At 34.0% G+C, this 24,980-nt stretch overlaps 2 protein-coding genes across 5 annotated transcripts; both read left to right on the top strand.

Annotated features, from left to right (window-relative positions):
• Positions 1-6,494: 6,494 nt before the first annotated feature.
• Positions 6,495-14,625, top strand: LOC112511444 (serine/threonine-protein kinase RIO1-like). The gene is made up of 12 exons (XM_025117062.1): positions 6,495-6,833; positions 7,583-7,711; positions 8,760-8,852; positions 9,275-9,354; positions 9,691-9,804; positions 10,296-10,369; positions 11,123-11,199; positions 11,797-11,880; positions 11,979-12,071; positions 12,724-12,831; positions 12,922-12,996; positions 13,913-14,625. Exons 1-12 carry the CDS (start codon positions 6,534-6,536, stop codon positions 14,339-14,341), a joined length of 1,656 nt encoding a protein of 551 aa, XP_024972830.1. The 5' UTR covers positions 6,495-6,533; the 3' UTR covers positions 14,342-14,625.
• A 1,184-nt stretch (positions 14,626-15,809) lies between these two features.
• Positions 15,810-23,698, top strand: LOC112511541. 4 transcript variants are annotated; one of them, XM_025117207.1, is made up of 6 exons: positions 15,810-16,117; positions 16,978-17,211; positions 20,375-20,453; positions 22,520-22,598; positions 23,189-23,312; positions 23,395-23,697. In XM_025117207.1, the coding sequence occupies exons 1-5, from the start codon at positions 15,836-15,838 to the stop codon at positions 23,265-23,267; spliced, it is 753 nt and encodes a 250-aa protein (XP_024972975.1). In that variant the 5' UTR covers positions 15,810-15,835; the 3' UTR covers positions 23,268-23,312; positions 23,395-23,697. The 4 variants fall into 4 exon arrangements, with proteins under 4 accessions (XP_024972975.1, XP_024972974.1, XP_024972972.1 ...); XM_025117206.1 differs by having other exon boundaries at positions 23,189-23,698; XM_025117204.1 differs by lacking the exons at positions 23,189-23,312; positions 23,395-23,697 and having other exon boundaries at positions 22,520-23,147.
• Positions 23,699-24,980: the final 1,282 nt, after the last annotated feature.

Raw genomic sequence — 24,980 nt, 5'->3', positions numbered from 1 at the left:
TTTATTATTAGACCTAAATTCAATTATAATAAAAAAATTGAATCAAAAAAATTACTTAAAAACATAAATATTTAAATAGTTAATTTGATACTAACATCGATATCTTTTTTTCTTCAAAATTTTAATTACAATATCTTCATATTTATATTTTATTAAAAAATAAAAACATTATCATTTTCTCAAAATCGTATAAAACTGTATTATATTAATAGACAAAAAAATAAAAGAAAACAATAAAATCGAGATGTATCTTGCTGCATTGTGTGAGTACCCTCCTAGTAATTAATATATATATATATATATATATGTGTGTGTGTGTGTGTGAATAAATAAATATAGGGTTTATTTCAAATACAACCATGTTCATTTGTACAACCAATGCAATCCAATTAATTGAGATATTTATGAAAATGATAAGAGTTCATTTATTATGATTTGAATATTTATGGAAAATTACTAGAGTTCATTAATTATGATCAATACTTTATATTAGGAAACAATTAAAATTTCTATGAAATCACATATTGATCAAACTAAATGGACGGTTAAGATTGAGTTGTATTGGTTGTACAAATGTAAAAGGTTGTATAATAAGCCACATATATATATATATATATATATATATATATATATAATATCGATGTGAAAGAATCATTGGGACCTGCATCAAATTTAAGGTAAAAAACCAAGGTTTTTGTATAAGAATTCAAATAATCTGAGATTCTTATGATAACTCTCTGCAACGATGGTTCTTAAAAAAAAAACCTTCACCTTTTCTCTTATAAGATAATCAAACACCATTGTTACCAAAATTTGGATCCAAAATGTATAATTAATATACAAATTAAACAATGACAAATTGCATGAAAATGTAACGGACTTTCAAAACTTTCATTTTGATACCTAAGATGTAAAGCTTTAAACATTTAGGTACACGGATAATCGGTTGAAACATTAACCAGTTACCATGCTGATGCGACGAGTGATGTGATATCCAACTCAGTATTATTTGCTGAAGCATTAACCGGATACCACATCACTCGCCACATCAGCATGGTAACCGGTTAATGCTTTAACCGGTTACTCGGGTACTTAAATGTTTAAAACTTTACATCATAGGTACCAAAATGAATTTTTTAAAAAATATGTTACCCAAAATAAAAATCAAGTTAAAATATGTTATTTTTCCATATAATTTGTCCATTAAACAATAATCAACGAGAATTTATGCAATCGATATTTGGTTCTGATAGTACATGGTTTTAAAAGCAATGTACTTTGCTTGGTCCAAAAGTGAAGTTTTATTCATAATGAATGCAATAGATACGTCTATTTTATTTTATTTTCAAAATAAAGCAAAAGGTACAAAAAATAACAGTATTAAAAATGGTTTTTAAGATTTAGAAAATAAAACAGTATTTATTTTTGTAATAAAAAAATCATTTTATTAAATATAACTATTTAAAATATTAGATATCAAAAATATTATTTTGAAGTTTAACGTATATATCAAAAATTAACAAATTGTTATAGAATAACTGAAAAGGAACAACAATAGAATAAAGAAAAAGAATATGTAATTCTCATTAATCATAATTTTTTTTATATGAATGAGTTACAAGTAGATAACTATGAGATATTTCATTTATAATATAACTTTGATATATCTATCTCTATTGTCATATCCTTTAGGGGTGCTCAAAAATCCGATCGACCCAATCTAACGCGAAATAATTCAGCCTGAAGCAACCCGATATCTAATTGAGTTGTAAAAATTTTAAACCGTAGGTATTATGTTACTATTATTTGAACTTAACCTAACCCGATGAACCCGAAATTCTTTTATTTATTGGATTTAATATGATTGTTGAATTTCTATCATTATATACATTAGACAGTTACATTATCGTGTACGCTCTTCATATACACATATTTTCAGTCTATTCACATTGAGAAAATTAACTGAATGTGATGTACGTAATAAGTATAAATAAGTTGTATTAAATAGTTGATGATGAAAAAGAATTATAAGTAGAAAAAAAAAACATATTAAATGTTAGAAAAATATTTTAATGTACCAAATTATCAACCCGACCAACCCGTACGAGTTGGATTGAGTTAGGTTGCACTTTGGTTTGGGTTGGACTAAGTTAAGATTTTTCAAACCACAAGCATTTGGTTGAATTGTTCAAATGTCTTCAGTCCAATCAATCTAACCCATGAGCACCCCTACTGTTTTTTAGACGATAACACACTTATTTTACAACACAAATTATATTTTATTTTTATGTGAATTTTGTTTTAAAAATATGTGAAAATAGCTTATGACATACTATTTAAATTTTATTGTGTAGGTTTGTTGAATTTCCCGCCCTAGCATTATTTACATATTTAATGCTCAATCAATTTTGTCTTTGTCAATTTATTTTGGGTGGACTAAATGCACTCTTATCCATAAATTTCTTCCTCACACACATCAACATCAATACATGCTTTTTATATTCTCAATGCTTGAATGACCTGATTCTGACATGAAAGGAGGTGCCATTAGCACTCCCCTTTATTTTTTATTATTTATATATATAAAAAAATTTGACTATTGGCTACCGGATCAGGCTCACGTATAACCCGCATCTTAAAAACCACATATAATGAGACATTTTTGGGTTGACTTAGCGGTTGAGACTAGCAGAAGGGTTTAAGTCAACCTTTTACATGTTTCGAACTTGAACATGTTATGTATTTGAATATTAAACTGTATGTAAAGAAAAAAAATGATAATAGAACAATGAAGCACGGAAAATACGACTGTACTGAAATTGAAATATTATAAGGTATTTGGTTAGAGGTATTAGGCAGTAATCAATGAGAACGAAAATAAAAGAAACGGTTTGGTTTTATATAATGTAATGGACTCATTCCTCAAGAAGCCCAAATTTTGATTTTAGTTTAACTGGGAGAATGTAAATTTATTCTCACTTTCATTCTCTGTCATTTTCATTTTCATTCATCTGACTAAACCAAACACCCCTCAAATATCATAGTATTGTATATAGTGGTAAATTAAGTGTTAATTATGTACTTAGGAGCTGTTTGTTTTTAATAAAAAAACTCTTAATGTCCTCTTAAGTCTGAATCGGTCAGACATAAGAGGATTCAGTATGTTTGTTGTTTTTTTTTTCAATTAAGAGCTTAAAAGCTCTTATTAGGTCTGAAAATTTAAGTGGTTGCGAAACCAATTATTACCTCTTATTTCAAATCGTCGCCTACCTACTCTGATCTCTTTGCGCTTGATTTCTCTAGATCAACTATTCTGTCTCGATCTCTCATCTCTCAACTTTGTCAACTGTCGATCCATATCAACTCTCGATCTCTCGTCTTCAAACTTCAGATTTCAGACGCAAAAAACAAACAGTCTGACTGATTCAGATTTCAGACTTCAGCACAACCTCTTAAAAATCAGAAGTGAATTCAGATTTCAGACTTCAGACAACCTCTTAAAAATCAGAAGTGAATTCAGACTTCAGACTTCAGTACCTCTTAAAAAACAAACGCCCCCTTAATTTTGTTTGTGACGTGTAGTCTGACTGACTCAAATGATAATGAGATGTTTGCATAGAAGTTACGAGTATAAATGTTGGTGCAACCTTGAGGGAAAGGTTGTAATGATTGTAAAATTAATGTTTTTCAAAATTTTAACTAATTCAAATAAGGGGTTTTCACCAAAATGACTAAAATATACCTAATGTATTAACAAAAAATCATTTTTTTTTCATGTTTTACCAAAATAACCACATTGATTGCCCTTGGGGACGATTTGACCATAAGGGGGCGATCCAATCTCTTTGACCCAAAAAAATATATATAAAATATTTTAAATTAATTTGTGGGGCCCACATGTATCTGATTTGTTGAACCAAATATCTGATTTGTCTTAAATAGTGGATCGTCCCACCTACCCCAAGATCTTCCCTCGGGGGCGATTTGGCTTCAAACTTTGACTACTATTTTGTTTTTTAATGAGGAAATCGATTTGACAATTAAAGGGTGTTTTTCAATAAATGTGGGACGATTTTGACTGTTTTAAGACCAGATGTTGTGGTTTTACTCTATAAAATCAAACACTTCTATTTTTACAACTCATAATTGTTAAACACAACCTACCATCACAACTCTTAACACAATATAAAACCACGTCAAACTTTATAATTTTCACTAGTTTTTTTTTTAAACGTATGAATGAACCAACGACTGTTTTTATATTTTCTTATAAAAATTATATTTTTTACTGAATGTTAATATTGTTTAATAATTGTTAATACGAAAAAAAATATTTGTACCTAATAAGATGTTTTCGAACCCGACCCGAAAGTTTCGGTTTTCATCATCAGTTTCGGGTTTTATTGCCATCTCTAAAATTGGGTATGTTTTTCAATCATGCAATATCTTATGAACTAATGGTTGTTTATCAAATGCTTATTCGGGTAAGTGAACACCAAGCCACGTTACCTTATCGGATGAATATAGTAAGGACCAAGAATCTTATCCGGTAAGAATGACACAAGGACCAAGAGTTTTACCCGGTAAGTGAAGACGATGACTCTTACCACGGTAAGCGCTTACCGGGTAAATTGTTGCATATGATACCGTTTTGGTGGACTAAAATCTTACTTGGTAAGTAAATGATAGTGTTAAATTTTACTGGTAAGTGCTTACCAGGTAAGTGTTTGATAAACGGCCCCTAAATCAGCTTCATTTAAGTTTAATTTTGCCATTCAGTTTTTTTGTCGATTCCTCAAAAAGTATGATCATTTTACATACAAAGTACCATTTTTTCTAAACTTAAGACTATATGTATCATACGATATAATTACATTCATTTTGCATTGGTACGATAGTGAAATATGTCAGATGTTAGGTTTAATAAATTTCAGTATTTGTAAATTCAATCAGGATTGCTACAAACCACAACTGTAATCCATAGAATTGAAGCTTAAAAACGTGTCATATTAAACAAAAATTGCATATTTATAGTTGCATCGATGTATACCAACAACTTATATGTATGTTTTCGATCTTTCAGATTGTTTTTAATGTTTTTTTTAAATGGAATAAGAAACGTAATATTTAAATTACACGTGAAATAATTAATACTGAATAAACGTGACAAAAAAAAAAAAAAAACGAAAATGACAGAGTTTTGTTTTTGGAAAATCGAAAACATAAGAATTGTTTTTTTTAATCTCTATCAAAACCTTCTATTATTATGATTTTGTTGTGATAAAAAAAATAGTAATCATATTTCTTGCTATTCTAAAACCAGACTTGGGATCATGTGAGATAAGTCTATTTTTGTGTGACTCGATATTTACACTTGAAACTTAATAGCAAAACACTGTGAATGTAACATTCACAATGTTTTTGCAGTGAAAAATCGGGTTTTTCTTACCTTCACAAACCATAGCTTCACAACATTTTGTTGTGAAGCTTTAAGTGTAAACATCGTTTCTCACATGTCTCACGAAAACAGTCTTATCTCACGTGAACCCAACCCTCTAAAACCATATATCAATATTATAAAACATTTGACAAAAATTTTAAAAACTATTTTTTATACATAAAGTACGTTTACCAAGTCACATTACCTTACCAAAATGAATATGACAAGGACTAATGATATTACCCGTAAATAATGAAAGCATGAACCGAGAGTCTTACCCGATAAATGAGAGTGACAACTCTTACCATAGTTAACGATTACCGGGTAAATTGTTGTATACAATACTGTTTTGATGGATTAAAATCTTATCCGATAAATAAGTGATATTATTAAATTTTGCCGATAAATATTTGGTAAACGAACTATTAGTGTTTTTAAGTGCTTTTTTGAAGATGATCTTTTGTAAGTGGACATAATTTTTTGGGCAAATTGCATGAAAAAATAACGTACTTTAACTTGATTCCTATTTTGGGTAACGTACTTTCAAAACTTACATTTTGGTATCTAAGATGTAAAGTTTTAAACATTTAAGTACCTGAGTAACACTGTTGAAGCATTAACCAGTTATCATGCTGATGTGGCGAGTGATGTGGTATCAAACTCAATATTATTTGCTGACGTGGATAGTGACATGTTTTTTTTAAATCTAAAATTAGTCTTTTTTTTAATCTAAAATTAGTCTTCAACCGGTTATCCGGGCAATTAAATGTTTAAAACTTTACATCTTAGGTATCAAAATGAAAATTTTGAAAGTACGTTACCCAAGATAGGAATCAAGTTAAAGTATGTTATTTTTTCATGCAATTTGCCCTAATATTTCACTAAATATGACATTTCAGAACATAATTTTGTAATTATGTCCAGCCCAAAAAAGCCAGCCCAACCCAATAAACAGTGATACGGAATGCGGGCCGGGTTCGGTTCACACCGGAGGACCATTTATTAAAAGGGTATCAAATTCCAAAACCCTAAACCTCATCCCGTGCGATTTTTTATCAAATCGATATAGTTCTTCAATTGGAGTTGTATAACGATGTCGATTGTTGTTGAAAAGTCTGACATGGAAGAATCAAAGAACGAAATCGGTGATCAAGAAGAAGTATTGGAAGATGAAGAAGACATTTCATGGTCATCGGATTCTGAAATTGGAGAAGCTTTGGATTATTTGGATTCCAAAGACGATACAGGAGCAGTTGATGGAGCTCTTATACTGAACGCAAGACGGCCAAATGCTCATGGAGGAATCCGTTCTCGTCCTAATGCGTCTCCTCTTCAACCGCTCTCGAATCGGAACCAGAAATTTACTAATCATATTAGAGCGTCGCCTTTAGAGGTATATTTGATTTGGGAATTGGTGGTTTACTCTTTATTCACGACCAATTGTACCCGTTCATTAAGGCGGAAGCCATGAATGTTAACGATTTTGAAGTTTTATTAGAGAAGATTCAAAGATGATATAAGTTACACCAGTCTTTGCATATTAATACAATTTTAATAAATAATAGTTATGGTTCCGAATACAGTCTATTGATAAAAAAAATTGTATGAAAGTTTAAAATCCAGTATATTTAAAATTCAACATAATTAAACGCCTCCACAAATGTGTTCACATTACAACAAGAACAAAGAATCAAGAAAGCGAGACCGAGAGTTTTAGAGCAATTGAATAGGAGAACTTTTAATAACTCATGGTGAATATCAATTTGAATCTCACGAAGAGGTATAAGAGGGTGAAGGTATGAGTGAAAGATGTCAAAAACATTTTGGAACATGAAAAGAAAAGGTGATAATGTGCTTTGGTAACTTGTATTATATGTTATTTTAATTGTAGATTAAGAGATTTTAAGATTGAATGCCAATAAGTAGTAGTACTTAATGCATTATGAGTTGTTTTTAAGACTTTGTGCATAAATGTATAATACTTTGTGTATTAAAAATTGTTTTTAAGACTTTTGATAAATCTGGTTTATAAGGTAGGATAGATTGCAGTTGATGAAGCTACCCTTGATGTGATCTTAACAGTGTGGAATTGCCCGTGTATTAAGTTTTTTGACATTTTTGAGGACTTTATTGCTGTCACAGGAGTGGGAAGGAAGGTGGAATGCTGGCATGTCAAACTCCGTCACCACTGCAATCCGTGAAAGCGTGCGTGGGATGGCTATTGGCAAGACTAAAACTACTGAAAAAGCTGACCGAGCAACTGTTGAACAGGTGAATGATAATATTTAGAGCATCTCCGACTGTTTGACTTATAAGAACCTCCTTTTAGTAATTAAGTTCAAGAAGTCTCTCCAATGGTGATTCTTATAAGTCAATACACTTTTTACTTATAGAAACCTCCCATTGGAGATGCTCTTACTGTTGCAAATTTCTTTCTTCTTGTGAAACAAGTGCTGGATTGTCTAATTCTTGAACACCTGGTTGGAAAGAGTAAGTTATGCTTAAATGTGAAGACTATTAAATTTCGTGCTGATGCACTTTAGGCTGCTTTTAGCTTTTGTGCTATACCCTACGCTCCATAGAACACTTCAACTTGTAGTCTTTTTAATTAGAGAGCGCGCCAGAGCAATATTATTTACTTCCTCTTGGACTGAAACTGATCTGATGGTGTTAATGTTTAGAAGAAAAATAAAACAACTGCTCTTCTATACCTTACAGATAGCATTCCAAATTGTACCTTAACCCATTATACACACATAACTGGGACATGACAACTTGTAACATTAAACTACTACCATGAAATGTACATGGAATGTCGCTCTCTTGTGATGTGGCATCGATTTCATGATATGATTTATACTTTCCTATGGGACCATGTTGTTTCTTTTTCTTCTTTTCTTATCCTATTCATATATGCAAGATTGTTATTTTTCTCAAGAAACGTACTTTTCTCCTACCCAAAAGACAAATCCCAGAAGGAGCACAATGAAATTAATTACCATCCTTCTTGTGCATTTGCTCCCGCAAGATTATAACAATTGTCTTCTAATTCTTATTTCTAAGTATGTTTGGATGCTCTTAGTTGAACCTGGTTTTCTGCTGCTCTACATGGATGTATCTTGTTGCTAATCATGTATGTGCATGGATGTATCTTGTTGCTAATCATGTATGTACATGCATGTATCTTGTCTTTCTACATTGCATTTTGTCTACTGGTTCCTTCTGTGAGATTTTTTTTTCCTTTTTATGTTTTTGGTTTGGATTATAACCTCATAATTTGTTATCTTTTTTTTTTTTTAAATTTTGATTTTTTTTGTAGGCAATTGACCCTAGAACTCGGATGGTGTTATTCAAAATGTTGAATCGAGGTATTTTCCATGATATCAATGGCTGCATTTCAACTGGAAAGGAGGTTAGTGCCAGGCTCCTATAGAAGTATAGATAATGACCCTCCTCATTCTTTAGCAGTTTGGTGCAGGGGTGAATCTTGGGCTTTAGCTAGATATCCATTTTTAGCTTCTAATATCAAGTTACTTTATAGCTTTGTTTAAAAAAATGGTTCAAATCATACTTGCAAGGAATCGAACTTGTGACCTTTTTTGGTAATACAAGCAACTAACCAACCAACCTGTGTAAGATTTTGTAAATTTTTCTTTGGCTTTCACTTTTAAGGTTAAATGGTGCCATTGTTTAAAATAATTTCTCGGTCCGCTTCTGGCTTTAAGGTGTGTATCTTTTAAGATGTGGAAGAGAATTATTCTCGACTGTTCAAACACGGGTGAGTGATTTTTGTGGCTCATCTTCTCTTAACATTAATTGGTTTCTATCAAACAGGCAAATGTTTATCACGCTACGAGATCTGATGGTCAAGAACTTGCGATCAAAGTGTACAAAACTTCTGTTCTTGTGTTCAAGTACGTTCCATATGCTCAGCCTTGTAACTGTAACGGGTTATCTTACATCATCTGCCTTTAAGATATCATGTGGTCAATTGATGTCTCTAATTCATGTACATTGTTGGTGCAAGGCTTTTGTAATGGACACTTTTATGTTGTTGTAGTGTATATTTCGATGATGAATATGTATTGGGCATATGTTCCTTCACTTGTGTGGTGTGGTTCACATTCGTTTTCTTAACTGTTCATTTATTTCAAGCTTGCATGTGTGAATTTGATTTTCAAAATGGCCTTGCAATATTCCATGCCTTGGCCATATGTTTATGATATCTTTGTTGTTGACAACTTCTTCAGGGATAGGGATCGCTATGTACAAGGTGATTATCGCTTCAGATATGGATATTGCAAGCACAACCCGAGGAAAATGGTTAAGACATGGGCTGAGAAGGAGATGAGGAATCTTATGCGGTAACATAATTTTCTTTTCCATGCTGCTTCCATATAATCTCGTAACTTTATGTGGCTGCCAAAATTGGATATAACTATTGCTAGTTTCTGTTGGGAATTGATCCGTGTGACCCTGCTAATTTTTAAGGTCCAGTTTGGATTAAGAAAGCTATTAAGATATACATAATCTGGGTGCAAAATTTGAGTCTATCAAGTCCTGTGTGGTCCATAATGTTTGTTGTCTATACTGTGAAATTTGATTAATGCCGCTCCATTATTTATTAGCTGTTCAACAGATGTTTATAAAATACCAAAGCTATACAATCATGTATGGTGACAATTGGTTAAGCAAAACCCTGCCTCGATTTGTCACAAACAATGATATATAGAATGGTTGTTTTAACTAGACATGAATGATAGGTCCCTTTCCTTACCGACATCCCTCTTTCCATATTTGCTAAATGGCTCTAGTTTCGTGGGATGCTATAATTCTAATGACCTTTCATCTACAGACTGAAGACAGCTGGAATTCGTTGTCCCACTCCAATTCTTTTGAGGCTCCATGTCTTGGTTATGGAGTTCATAGGTACATGGTGCCATTTATGTTTTTACTGATATGTATATGGTATGCTATCATAATGATCGCTATAATTTCTTCCCTCTGTTCCAGAATAAATACCCACAATGAAAAAGACACTGTTTTAGAAATATGTAATTATTCCACTTGAACTAAATGACAATTTTACGCATAACAAATAGAGGGAGTAATGAATTTCTCCACCTCACAAGTCATAATTCAGAATAGAATCGGAAAATAGGCACTTACTTTTGAAAGTGGACACTTATTTTAGGACAAAATAAAATAGGAATTTGGACACTTGTTTTGGCAGGGAGGGACTGGCACCATGTTTTTTTTTTAGTAACTGGTAAGCTTATACCTTGTGACAGACAGTAAGGTCATGGGTTCTGTCTGTGGAAACATCCCTCCCTACCTTGCATATCCGAAAAGTTTTTCTCACTGTGGTTGCTCTTGGCTTTTCTCAGATAGGGTTTTGTCTTTTTTGTTGTTCTTTACTTTCTGAGCAAGAAGGCTTTGATAAATTTCATTAATAACCCGATTCTTTTCCTTTTAATAAAAAGGTCATGGCTACTGATAAAATCAGACTGGGAAGTTCCCTCCCAGTTTGATCAACAGGATTAGTAGCTGTCAAACAAATAGGGTACTTGTAACAGAAAGTCACAATCTCTTGTTACCCTAATGGCATGATTTTACGTCTTTTGGAACATCAGATTTTGGTTTTTTCAGTTATTGAAGTTTCTTGGTATCTTATATCTTCAGGCAAGACAGGATGGGCTGCACCTCGACTTAAAGATGCTGCACTGTCTCTTGATAAGTTACGGGAAGGTTATGTTGAGGTAGTTCGAGATTTTTTTTACTACCACTCCATCTCAAATTAAATGTTCACACAGAAAAAGGCGCACAGTTTTAGAAATGTGTAATTATTACACTTTTGAATGGACTGAATGACCATTTTATCCTTAATATTAGAGGGGGTAATGAATTTCTCTATCTCATAATTAAGGGTAGAATTCAGAAGTAGGCACAAAGTCACAAACACTTTCTTTTTCGGGATAAACTAAAATAGAAATTTGGACACTTATTCTGGGATGAAACGAATACCATATACTTTTCCAGTAATCAGTGCCGAACGACGTCTTGGATATATCCCCCTGGTTGAGAGACCTTCGTCCTTTTTATTCTCCAAATTCTTTCTTTTTGTCAATTCTCATCTTCACTTTGCCTTAACTACTTTTTAGGTCTATTGAACATCATTAAACCTTCTGTTAACAACTCTCTCATCTGTTTCACAACTTCTTCGTGACAGATTTTACATCCTCTTCTCTGTTTAGATTGTTAATCAATACAAAGTCCACTTGAATCCATCATCCAATTGAACAGTTGGTACTTAAAAACATTAGTGAGTGTAACAATTTGTTGGCATCTTTTTGTAGATGATAACTATAATGCGGGTACTATATCAAAAGTGCAAGCTAGTACACGGAGATCTTAGTGAGTACAACATACTTTACCATGAGGCAAGACTTCTTACTTATATTTTTTATATTTTAGTTTTTCTACTTGAGCATGTTTTAAGCAACCAACATCACATGATTATTGGTATTTCTTGCCGCAGGGTCACATGTACGTCATTGATGTATCCCAATCTGTTGATCTGGATCATCCTCATGCACTTGATTTTCTGAGGGAGGATTGTGTTCACGTATCAGTAAGTTGCTTATAAAAACCTTGTTTTTAGATCAGTAATTCAGTAGCACTAAACCTCGAGGCCAGCTCAACCGGCAAATAAAGGCTATAGGCCTTCGGGCTCCTCCCCATAGGTTGCCGGTTTGAGTCTCCTCAGGGCTACTGGTAATTTTCCTGATTTGTTATCTTCAGCAGGCGTGAACCTAGAATTTTTTTTCAAATGGTGGCGCCATTTGATTACAAAAACAAAGCTATGGATATTTTTAACAAAATTATCATTGGTCCGTTGGTTAGTTCCTTGCTTTTTGTATATGAAGTCCTCAGTTCTAGTCTTTTATCCCAATTCTTTTCAGAAACATAATAAACCTGATAAAAACTAAGAAAATGATACAAATGGGTTTCGAACCCGCTCCTATAAGGGCTTATGTAGTTTTAAGAAATATATGGTTGCCTCTGACAAAATAAATATGGTGGCATGTTTCACGACTCTAAAAGTTTTTACACTATGACGGAGGAATGAAGCGGTGGCCCGTGCCACTGTATGGACCATAGTGGGTCCCCCCTTATCTTTAGGGTCCTACAGGATTAGTTGAAGTGCGTGCAAGCGGGCCCGGACACTCACGCTTAAATTTTTTTAGCAGTACTAATTAAATCAATGCTGTTGTGCGATGTAGGATTTCTTCAAGAAACGTGGAGTAGCTGTCATGACAATTCGTGAGTTGTTTGATTTTATTGTTGATCCGGCGATTAATGATGATTCTGTGGACGCTTACTTGGAGGAGGTATGTTTTGGATATTGTAATACTGATCACCTTTCACTGGTTGCTTTTAAGAAACTATGTTACATTATTCATCGACGTTAAATTGTTCAGGCTCAACAAAAAATATTGGCCCGAGGTGATGAGATTTCTGTGGAGGATGAAATTGCAGATGCTGTTTTCGTTCAGGTGTGCATGACTAGTAACCTACATGTTCTCATCTTCATGTTATTATCTACAAGAAAGATTTTTGGTTAAAGAAATTACTTGCTTTACAATTTTATCTATCCGCCAAAAACTAGTGATGATAAAACGCTTGTGCTCGAGATCCCAACCTAGTATATCCCATTCGCCTGTGGGTCCAGAGAGGGTGAGATGTACACAGACTTGACGTAGAATGGTGGTTTTTGTAAGCATGAGAACTCGATCATTAGTAGAGGTGCAAAAGGCCTGGGTTTTTTTGGGCCTGGGACTTCAATCTCGTTTTTCAGTGAGCAAAAAAAGGCCTGGGCTGGGATTGGGGGTTGAAAAAGGGACTGGGCAGGCTTTCAGGCCAGGCTTTTCCCAGTCCGGTCCTGCCCCCAAAATTTTGGCCTGATCAGGCTTTGCGACTTGACCCAGACCGGGATTCGGGCTTGGGCTTTTGTGTGATCTCTAATCATTAGCCTCCGTTCTCGTTTTTGTATATTTCAATCGTGGTTCCGACATTTGAAGGTGAATGGAGACGGCAGGGAGGTTCAAATAGAAACAGCAAAAGGTCGGAAACTTGGAAAAAAATCTCAACTGTTAGATGGATTTGATCCAAGGGATATGATTAAAAGACCCCCCCTTTTATTTTTTAACCAAAAATAGATGAAATAAAATAAACAATGGAGCCACACAAATTATACCAAAAGTGAGCTTTTTATTCTCTTTAGTTCGACATCCATATTGTTATACTTTTTCATCCCTTTTTTCCGTTCATGTATCCACATTTCCAACCGTTTTGCCGTTTCCATTTGAATCCTCCCCCTTAAAGTAGAGACGCAAAACGAGAAAACGAGAGAATCAATTTGAAGTCGGTTTCTTTTTCATTGAAATCAGTTTTTTGTTTCGATTTGTTTAGTCGTTCATCCCAAAGACGCTGGATAACGTGAAGAATGCCGAAGAAGACGTAATACGACTAACGAGTGGGCAAGACACCGGAGATATGTACTATCAGACTATTACAGGGCTCAAGCACGCTCTTTCGATCGAACAGCAACAACATCATGAAGCCAATCTTCAACAAGACTCCCCTGCCGACCCAAAAGAACCTTCCGACTTGCAGGATCATGAATCAGAGACCGAAACCGATGAAGAAAACTCCGAGGATTCCGAAGACGACACATCTTCTTCCGATGATGGAAAACCGACACCTCTTGAGAAAAAGGCAGCGAGAAAAGAGAACAAGAAGAAAGTAAAAGAAGAGAAAAGAGAAGCTCGAAAAACTAAAGTGCCGAAAGCTTTGAAGAAGAAAAAGAAGAAGCTGGCAAAGGCAAAGAAATATCGATAGAAACCGTAAATGATCGGAATCTGCCGGAGTGGCATGGACGAGGACTGGTTAGGACCGTAGTCAAACCGGTTTGAACTGTTATCCCGACCGGTTAGGACCAGGACCAGGACCAGGACCAGATGGGGGGCTAAGGACTTGGTCTGGTTCTTTTGTGTTACAATTTTGCAGGAAGATTTTTTGTATATTGTAGGAAATCTCAAGGTATTTTGTGTTGTGATGAGTTTCTTTGCCTGTTTGTTTACTTTTACCGATGGGATCATATTTGATTGGAAATGATGATTTCAATTACACTTATTTTGTAAATGAGTTATATTTTATTTTATTTATTTATTTTAACCGTGGGTGTTTGAGCCAGCTTACGTACATCTCGACTAATCTTAGACACCTTGGAAAACAATCAGGAAAATCCTGAGTTGTGTGCCTCTATCCAAGTTCTTTTCCGGGCTTAATCAGGCTTTTTTGGACCGGGACTGTCTTCATAATTTCGGCTTGATTGGACTTAAAGTTTGTAATGATAATCAATAAACATATAAAATTGTATAAATTCAAACACTACAATATTTTGAAGGGTAAAATATACAATTATATAGATTCATACATCTATCAATTTACAAAAAAAACAGTCTTATTGATTTTGCTCTCACACTTTAGCACCTCTCCTTATCAATCATAAGTGAAGTTAGACTTCAGACTTCAATAAATTTTAAAAAACAAACAACATAGTGTTTTTGATGTTTTTTAGTAACAAGAGTGGAGTTGCTCTCAGACCATCTTTAATGGAGACACCAAATCTTAATCGAAGTTTTGATTGTCAAAAAAATTTGATGATAAAAAGGGAAAATTAATAGAAATAGTCATTTTAGCTTTCTACATTCATCTCTTAGCCATTTCTTTCTTAAATTTTTTAAAATGTCGCTAGTTCTGTAAGTAGCAACTGCTTAATTTATGAAGGGGTCAAAATGTAAAAATATGAAATTTTGGAACATACTATGATAATACATGAATCAAATCTGTAAATTAGTCCTGTTACTTCTGGGAATTTCGTGGATGGTGGAATTGTCACTTGCGGACCTTTAACTAATTTACAGATTTGGTCTTTGTATTTATCAGTATAAATTGAGGAGTTGTTGGTTGTTTGTTTATCTCTTAATAGTTTCGTTAAGTGAAAAACTCTGAATCGTTAAAAGATGAATCTTATTTGAGAAAAAAAAAAGTTTGCGTCTTGCATTTTGGGTCTCCCCATTGAGCACCCTAATTTCATTCTAAACAATTACTAAACAATTATTTTTTATTTTGCACTATATTATGAAAGTCTTTTAATCATTATTTACCAAACCATTCAACAATTATTAAACATGTTGGTGGTGATATTTTAAGAAAATGGAAAAAATTGCCTAAATAGTAGAAACCGGTATTTTTGTTAATTTTCCTAAATAAAATCCATATTATTATTTTTGTTCAGGTTCGGAGAGTAAACTTCAAGCACAGTGCAAAATGGCGAATTCTATGGATGTGCAGCCGGAAACCCTAGAGGAGAACCGAGACGACGATCATCAAAACCCTAGCTACGACATCGAAGCAACACATGACTTCGAAACACTGGCTCGATCATGGCTCTCCTCGCTGCCCGCAGACAAGTCTCTAAACCCTTCTGACGTCGAAACTTGGCTTCAATCCAACAATTCCTCCTTACCCGATCACATCAAATTAATGCCTCCATCAGATGTATACCAGATGTTTCTTTCGTTTTTAAACGATGGAACTCCCTCCAATGAGGTAATCTCTTGATCTTCCACACTGTTTATTAAGTTTTCGGTTTAACCAACATTATAATTGTATGATCACGTTTGATGCAAGCAAATTATTCGCCATTGTCTCAAATTAGGGCTATTTTGTTGTTTTTTGAAGTCAATTATAAAATTCAGTTTTGGAGATGTGTTTTTTTTTTTTGAATTTGTTGCATTTGATGTAGCTATGAAGTCCCACTTCCCAATAGGAGTAATCCTTTGGCTGTGAATGTTAAATGGATGAACTGTGAATCTTCGAGAGTCTAACTGATGATTAAATTTTTTGTATCAGTTTTTCAATTAATGAAGGGTATGACATCAAAAATCAATGCAGCCCTTTTCATGAAGCAGAGGGAGTACCATATTGTTCTTTTTGTTTGCAAACTTCAAATGAATTTATGTTCATTCCAAATAATTGGGCTTGTAAAACACAAGGTCTTAAATGATGTGAGGTGTGGTGGTAAGGTAAAGCCTTAGGAGCCACGTGACTTATGGCGGCAAATCTCTATATCGTATAGACTATTATATGTATGTATACACACATACATTTTTCACTATTACTCGACGAGTCAATGATATTACACAATTTAAAATAGGTTATACACTAGTAAGACACTAAAACTGTATAAAAAATCAAATAACACCTTACAAAAAACCGCACATCGAGCCATGGGTGTCCCACGGGATTAACGTGGCGTAGGAGACGAGCCTCTTTAGAACAATTTGTAAAAGTGAACCACTAAAATCAAATGAATCCGTAGTTGCAAAAACAATACCATGTTAAATGACATTTCATGTATAATATGGTTACTGTATTGATAATGTTTTATGTTTATTTTCTTCTGGTAGGAAAAAGATCCTAATCATGCTCGTTTCCAGCGCACTGATCAGTGGATGCCAATTTATTCATGGTTAGAGTCTTTAAAGACGGACGAGGTAATTAAGTCAAAAGAAATAATAGATTGGCTTACCGAGAATCCAGATGTCAGGGACGATTTGTCTGCAAGACATTCTCGTTACCATCTAATGCACTACATTAAAAAATGCCACATGAAAATACTGAAGAGAAAAGAAAAGAAGAAGGTAAAGTAATTTTCTCATCTCTCTTTTTTTTTCTGGTCACTTAGTGCTACATATATGCCTGCTATATTGGCATAAACCACCTATTTTTTGGACATCATTCATCATCATGTGCTGTTTTACCAGGGATGATTATTTGTATTCTTATGAATGATGCTTCATAGTTTCTTAGATCCTGTTTTAAGCCAAATCCCAATCCCGCAAATCAAAATGGCTCTTAGTTAGATTCCGTTTTCTTTTTAAGTGGTTACCCTGAACCCCACATCAGTTCTGTACATTCAAATTGTAAATGATAAAACTTCATGGATTTCCTTCTGGAGTAGTAGCAGATTAATCAATCAAAAATTTGTAAAAATTTAGGACTGCTTTGACTATATGAAAGTAGAAGTACAAACCCAAAGAAAGATATGTTACGAGAACGATCTTCAATTCACCCTAAGGAAATTCTTTTACTTCCTGTAGTTTCGCCGCTAGACCAACATCCAGATTTGATTCCAGGATGTTTTTTGTTGCATATAAGTAGACAGTTTGAGGGGGACTAAAAATGATGTAAGAGAAAAAAAAATGAGAGGCTCTAGTTGGAAAATTTATAAAGTGATGCTCACCTTTAAAAGAGTTCTTTAGAAGCAATGTTTCAATAGTATCGCCACATAGGTTTGTTCCTTTTTTATTATATAATAGCTACACGGAATATCATTTTTATCTCACAGAGGCCAATAATAAATTATAGGACCTCATAGCTTAAAACTTGATGGATAACATATGGACTAAATGAAAAAGAAACAAGAGCCTGTTTCTGAATGTAACACCCTTCACTGTGAGTAATACCACACCATCTAACATGAATTCTCCATAAATAACTCCAAATATAATGGCTAAATTGAAATCGTCTACAACGGAAGACTTGAAACACAATAAATAATGTAACTTAAATGCTAATCCGTCCCATACAGGTCATGTTACATTTGAAACCAAATAAATAAGTCTAAACAATTTAAACGACTTAAATAAGCGGTAAAACTAAGCATTCTTCTTGTCCTTGTCCCACATTGAATTTCCTGTCCTTGATATGCATGCTATAGTCATCCTATAAAACTTAGTGAGTTCATGGGTTGCATGAATAAATCCGTGTCACAACATACATATTAAACACGTAAACTCTATATAAAATAATATGCAATTTCATAGAAAACACGACACTGAAAGAAAAAGAGGTCTCATAACTGCCTTGGTGGGTATGGGTCATTTTGTCACTGACATTCTTTGGGTTGACCGGTCTCTGATTAATGGATGATGTCATTATTGTGTGACTTACTGGACAAATGTCCATCCCTTAAAATCTGAACATAACAATGACATATGTAATATCATGCAAAAATCGTTTGAAAACATTAAACGCATAGCATGCAATTACTCATTTATAAAATACACTACAACATGTATTTAAACTGAATCATGATGCATAGCATCATATCATGCTCAAAATAAGTTTGTACATATGCATGCATCTCATTGTAAGTCTCATGAAGACTCACCTGACTGAGAAGGTTGCTTAGTGGTAACATCTGACGGATAGCCTACAATTCATAATTCACCATAGACCATTAATACCAATTTTTCTCCAAAAATCAACTTTAGAGTCAACTCATGGTTAACCTTTAAGCATAAGCTAGGCAATAACCTTTACTTTTTATTTAACGGCTTTATAATTCGCTAAATTCCTCTCCTTGGCTGATGGTTCGACCTTCGTCTTGACAGCAGTTCTTGTTGATCCATGTGAAACCAGATACAATACAATAGGGTACTGCTATTTACCAAGTGGTTCTAAAGTTAAACCATAATATGCTGCTTAGTTACAATCCAATTACCACATACATGCAAGTACATACGGCAAGAATCTAAGCATATAAATAACTTAAATCCCATTTTTCTTATTTCAACCTCTGAAACATTTTTGGCTTGTTTGGCCTCGTTTCTTGGCGGCCATTTTCGTTGATTCTTTTTGCAAAATATAAATGAAACATTTTTGCTTAATTCTAGAAGCGATAATCATTTAAAACCACCAAATATTGAGCTAGAATTTTGCATTCAAAGTTCCAATTTTTTAAACCTCGAAAATATCGATTTATACCGTTTGTCTAAATTGATGGCCTTCCGGCCATCCAATTGACCCCAAATTGGATCTGGACACACTGGGTGTATAAACCAAAGATATCCTACAATTAAGTCGTGAGAATGGTTAGGGAAAACCGACCTCAGTTCAATGAAAATCGATGAAACGCTTGATTTCCTTCGACAACCGAGAACTCATTCACCCTTGCACCAACTTTGAATTTATAGTCTACTTGTTCCTTGGAGGCTGGCATACAAAACTCTAGAAGGGTTGGCCGAATCATAGATTTTATAGGGCCATTTTGGCTATTGGAAGCCAAAATGGCAAGACAGGTCCCTCCATTAGTCCCTTCTATTCTTATCTTTCAGAAATGGCAAGACAGGTCCCTCCATGCGTTTCTTTTTACATTTTTGATCCACAATGCATTAACTTCCATTTTTGTTTTATTTACTTTCTCTTAATGATTTATTACATTTAGTTAATGACATAAATAACATAAATGATACCTCCCAACTGTTTCCTCTATGATTTTGGGTCTATTATTTATTTCCTTGAGTTTGGGCATTTATTTCATAAAATCTAGAGTGTTACACCGAAGAGTGAAGATGGGTCCATATTTGTACTTAACCTTATAGACATGTATGTAGAAAGAAGGTAACACCATGAAAACAAAGGACCTAGTGAATTCTAAACACCTTCACAAAGGCTTGTAAACTAGAATTAGGCAAAAATCTGATGCACATTCATCATATTGATAAAGAATCAAAAAATCACACTCTCTACAGATGGCTTTGCAATCAATTCTCTGGCTTTCGAGAGGCCAGTCTCTCCACAGACTCACGTCCAAAGGGTTACAAAACAGAATGCCAACCTATTGGTCCCTCACGACCTATTTGTACTAGGCATATGCATTACCTACTTGTATGCCAAATGCAGTAACTACTTGTACCATTACTAGCATAGGGTATAACAAAATCCCACACATTTTTATTTCTTTGTGACAAACTTTAATTTTAATCTGTAATGCTGGCCTGAGATATCTTTCATTTGCAGGGATTGCATACTACCATTAAAACAAGTTCTCCAAGGGCTCAGAAGACTGAGGAAAAGAAATCACTAGTTGTTCTTCCAAGTATGTAGCCTGCATTCTTGCTGCACGTTGCTTTGACGACTTCTATATTTATCTTACAAATTTCAATTGTGCTTAGTAAATGAAGTTAGCCGATTGGAAACCATGTTAACTGTCGTAATTTCAACCGCCTTATCAGTGTGTAGACCCCCTTAGGGATTGGTTTGAATCAATGTTCTAAAAGGCTCACTTTGGCTCAAAGCTTGTCTTTGATGCTATGTTAAGCCTGTGGCACTTGTAAGGAGTTGATTGATTTTTTTTTACCTTTTTAGGGTCTAACTTTTTTAGTTTTAGTATATACCCTAATTTAGATTGTTCAATATTATTGAATAATTGAGTAATAGTAGAAAACATGTGTATGTATAGGGGCTTAATAATTTGAGAACTCCATATATTGTGATAATCGTAAAAACTTTTATCTTAAGGTATTGTTTCACATGGTTTTTTCTCATCTAAGGCTAGCATTTAACGTGTTAATGAACATATATTTGATTTTTTTTCATTATGTTTGCTTCATATGTATGCGGTTCACAATGTGAAACTTATTTACATGTAACTTTTGTTTCACAAACAGGCAAAAAAAGGTTCCCATTGTGAAACAAATACATGTGAAACATATATATGTTAATCGATATTCTAAATCCTAGTCTCAGATGACAAAAAAATTATATGAAATAGCATATGATACATTAGTTCTCAAGGTTATCACAATTTCATGAGTTCTTAAAAGAAGGTTCCTCTATATATAGTTATATATATCCAATATGCACATAAGTCACGCCTCGTGCCATTTAGAATCTTGGTTTGAATGGGTTCTTGCTCCCCTCGGTTCCATTTTTCTTTTCCTTTTTGCATCAGTTTCCTATAACTCCGCTGATGACTTTCTTGGTCTACACTACACGGATGATTATTCATTTTCTGTAATACCATGCAGACTCTACACACCAAGAAATCAGATCTTTCCTATAATGAAGTAAACTCTTATTTCAATAGTTACAAATCTAGTCGGCGTTCTTCTTGTATTACTTTCCCTTTAGCTATTTGAAAATGATGCCTCTGTGTGGGGTATATCGGGTTTGTTTGATTTGGTTTTGTTATCTGAAAATGATTGTTCGATGGTAAAAACAGAAGTAACGCATTTCCTGTTTTTCAATTTGATAAACTATCTGGTTATTATTAAAGCAATTTATTATAAAAATAACTTCGCAAGGACAAAAATGTCATTCATGTCACCACTATAGTTCCTTTCTTTAATAATTCAAGTTAACTGAATTCCTCACTTTACCCTGGCCATTATAAGAGGAGTTTATGGTATACCTGATTACATATGTTCCTAAGGTAGATATAATGTGTATGATATGATGTCAAAGGACACAATTCACTTGAAGCATATTAGCTCCCACCCATATATGATGTGTATATATATAGGGGGGTTCATGTGAGAACCACAAAAAACTTGAGAACCATGAGAACTTGAACATTCATTGATGCATATACACTAATGAATTTCCATGAGGATATGCTTCAATGCATAGTTCTCAATATTCTCGTATTTTTTGTGGTTCTCACATGAACCTGAGCCTATAATCTATATATATATAGAGAGAGATAGAGAGTGAGGTCCAAGGGAAAACCCTCCAAAAAATGAAAAACCGAGGAACACCTTAATAACCATTCATCTATATGGTATGCATATGTGCATACAAGTAATTAAAGATGTTTCCTGGTTTCTATGCACATGTGTATACTGGAAAATTTACTTACAAATTACTTGTATCCACATGTGCATATCTTATAGATGACTGATTACTAGGGTGTTCTTCAGTTTTTCATCTTTTCCCTCCTGAACTTGACCCAATACATATACACATGTGGATAAATCTTGATGCTTTATATGATTATAATCATGCATTAATTTCTAGGAGTTAAGGTAGCATTTGCCGCCTAACTTGGTACGGGCCTACCGGGCTTGATATCTAGAGAGACATTGTTTAATTTCTTATGTAGCTTTCCTGCATCTCTTAGTTCAAACGCAGCCTTTTTTGCTAGTATGCATTGCATCTTTGCAGGTAGTAGTGTGATCAAGCTCCAAAAGGATAGTCCGATATATATGGTGAAACGAAATGAAGCTTTCCGGAAATATGAAATGTCAGTTATTTTCATCTTTATACTTTTTTTTATGTTTCATAGAAATAATTCTCGAAATAAATGCAACAATTTCCTTTTTGAAGTGTCCGAATATACATGCAAAATCTCCCGTTTACATATTTTGTCTATGGGTAATGGTAGCCTTGATTTTGTCGAGGTGACTACCTCTATCTTGTCGATATTTTTTGGCATATTTGAGATGTTTGATGAGTACGCACTCGCTTCCATTACAATGCGATTACTCAAATGTTGCATATATATTTTGGGGATAATTACAAACATAACCAACTTGAGATGGGCCCGACCACAAAATGAGACATTTTTTTTGAACTTGTACACACACATACACATACACACACACAGAGCAGAACCCTCTAAATCGTGAGATCTTTGAGGCTGAGCCCTCGACTTTCTGGGAGACTAGGTTCAACCAGTGTGACCCAGGTACCGTTGGACCCCAAAAAAATGGGGTCATTTTGTGACGGGTGCCTTGCCATAATGGTTATATGTGTAATTATCCTTGTATTTGGGATAGACAGTTTACCGATTATGCTATGGAGACTTACTATTTTCATTAATTGTGTTCACAGTTTAATAGAAATGGAGAGACAACTTACCACCATCTTTGAAAAGCCAGAAGCTGCTGCAAATGTGGTTGCAGGGCCATGATGATCATCATAAGTTACAAGACACCGACAACCGCCGTTTTTATAGGTAACGGAAAATGTACCCCCGTAGGAAATTTAGGGTTTAGGAAAACAGTTTCTTTTTTGGTAACCGTGGGTGTCCTGACCAGCTTGATCACACCTTGCCAAATACCATGGGGCCCATAAGATAACAGCCAGAAAACCGAAAACCCAGTGAACTTGAGGAGAACCTAACATTTATTTGTATATAAATATGATTTACTCTAGAGAGGAATCGAAGGGTTACATTCTCCACCTTCGTTCGGTTTATTGTTCTGCAAGCGAGGTACGAAAGATAACGACCAATAAAGTGTGTCGTAAAATCATAATTGACGGTTTTGGTTTTGAATGTCAATTTGACATTAAATGGTTGATCTTGTACATTTACTATCGATTTTAACTTGGTTAAAGTACGAATAGAATTTTGTAATTTGTATCTTGACGATTAGACGGGGTGTTTGGTTGGGGGTAATAAGGGATGGAGAATGGAAATAGAAATCGTTAATGGTGTCTGGTTTGACGTAATATAATGGGTAATTCGACTCGTTATCATATATTGGGTAATAAAGCAGATGACATTTCTATTTGTTGAAACATGATAAGATTGATAAATTACTAAACTATCCATGTTAAATTAAATTTAAAAACCTTTCCGGTACGTTTGGTATGGTAAGACAGAACATACTGATAAAATGATTAATTTACCTCTAATGAGTTGTTTATACCGTTTTTATGTGATAAATAAATTTAAAGAATGTATAAAATCTAAAGAGAGATTTTAGTAGAAAATTATATTTTATTTTAAGGATATATTGGTAAAATATAAGTTTGTTCCACTTTGTTTCATGAGGTAGGGGTGGAAGACGTCTATTTCACTTTGTTCTATTATGTTCCTGTCTGTCTTGCATAAAAGTTATAACAAACGTGGAATAGTGATACTTGTTTAGTTCAATGTATCAAACACACCTTTAAGTATTTCTTTTTCACCCGCTAACAAACGCATCTCAACAAGGGTTGTGACATAGTGGTTGAGGTCATGGGAGATGTGAAATATCCCACTTGCGTAGGGTTCGATTCCTGGTGTGTACACAACAATTATGGCCTCAAAGTTTATCAAGGCTGGTTTTTTGTAGCTACGATGTGTCGAGATCAGTTTAGGTATAACTTGAGACACCCTTAAGAAACAAATGCAACTCAAGGTTTTGATAAGCCAATCCTTTTTCAAAACTCAATTGAACCAAACCCAACTGAATCAGTGGTTGCTTATTCTGCGTTAAGCCAACGAACAAGTTTCGTTTTCTGGTTCTTATACCAACAAAAAGGGAACGTTTTTACCAAAAACTGTTCTCTCGCTTTTTATCCCGTAATTCATACGTTTTTAACTGACTTGTATCGGTTTAATATGATGTCAAAATTTAAACATTAAGCAATGTTGTTCCGTTACAAATATGAATCAAGCAAATTGTATGACACATATACATTTTTTAAAAAGTAAGATAGCTTATGGTTGTAAAACATGGTCGAAAACTATCGATCCTAAACAATCACACTTAACTTCAAGAACGATTTTTATTGAAGTCGACAAAGTTAAGGGCATAAGGTATTTAGAGGCTGCTTGTTACTTAGCAGGTTGATGAGCTTAACAACAATTACAGCTTATTCGGTCAACTATACATGACTGTTTGGTAGTGACTTA

The sequence above is a fragment of the Cynara cardunculus genome, assembly GCF_001531365.2.
Source record: "Cynara cardunculus var. scolymus isolate 2C chromosome LG 4, CcrdV1, whole genome shotgun sequence".
In the NCBI taxonomy this organism is placed as follows: Eukaryota; Viridiplantae; Streptophyta; class Magnoliopsida; order Asterales; family Asteraceae; genus Cynara; species Cynara cardunculus.
This window is presented reverse-complemented; position numbering and strand designations above follow the sequence as displayed.

Bases quoted from the DNA above. Each gene is read 5' to 3' on its own strand.
- LOC112511444 (XM_025117062.1), top strand. From the start codon at position 6,534: ATGTCGATTGTTGTTGAAAAGTCTGACATGGAAGAATCAAAGAACGAA. The intron at 8,853-9,274 runs GTTAGTGCCAGG...TCTATCAAACAG, and splicing joins GCATTTCAACTGGAAAGGAG to GCAAATGTTTATCACGCTAC. The intron at 11,881-11,978 runs GCAAGACTTCTT...TTCTTGCCGCAG, and splicing joins ACAACATACTTTACCATGAG to GGTCACATGTACGTCATTGA.
- LOC112511541 (XM_025117204.1), top strand. From the start codon at position 15,836: ATGGCGAATTCTATGGATGTGCAGCCGGAAACCCTAGAGGAGAACCGA. The intron at 16,118-16,977 runs GTAATCTCTTGA...TTCTTCTGGTAG, and splicing joins ATGGAACTCCCTCCAATGAG to GAAAAAGATCCTAATCATGC. The intron at 20,454-22,519 runs GTATGTAGCCTG...GCATCTTTGCAG, and splicing joins ATCACTAGTTGTTCTTCCAA to GTAGTAGTGTGATCAAGCTC.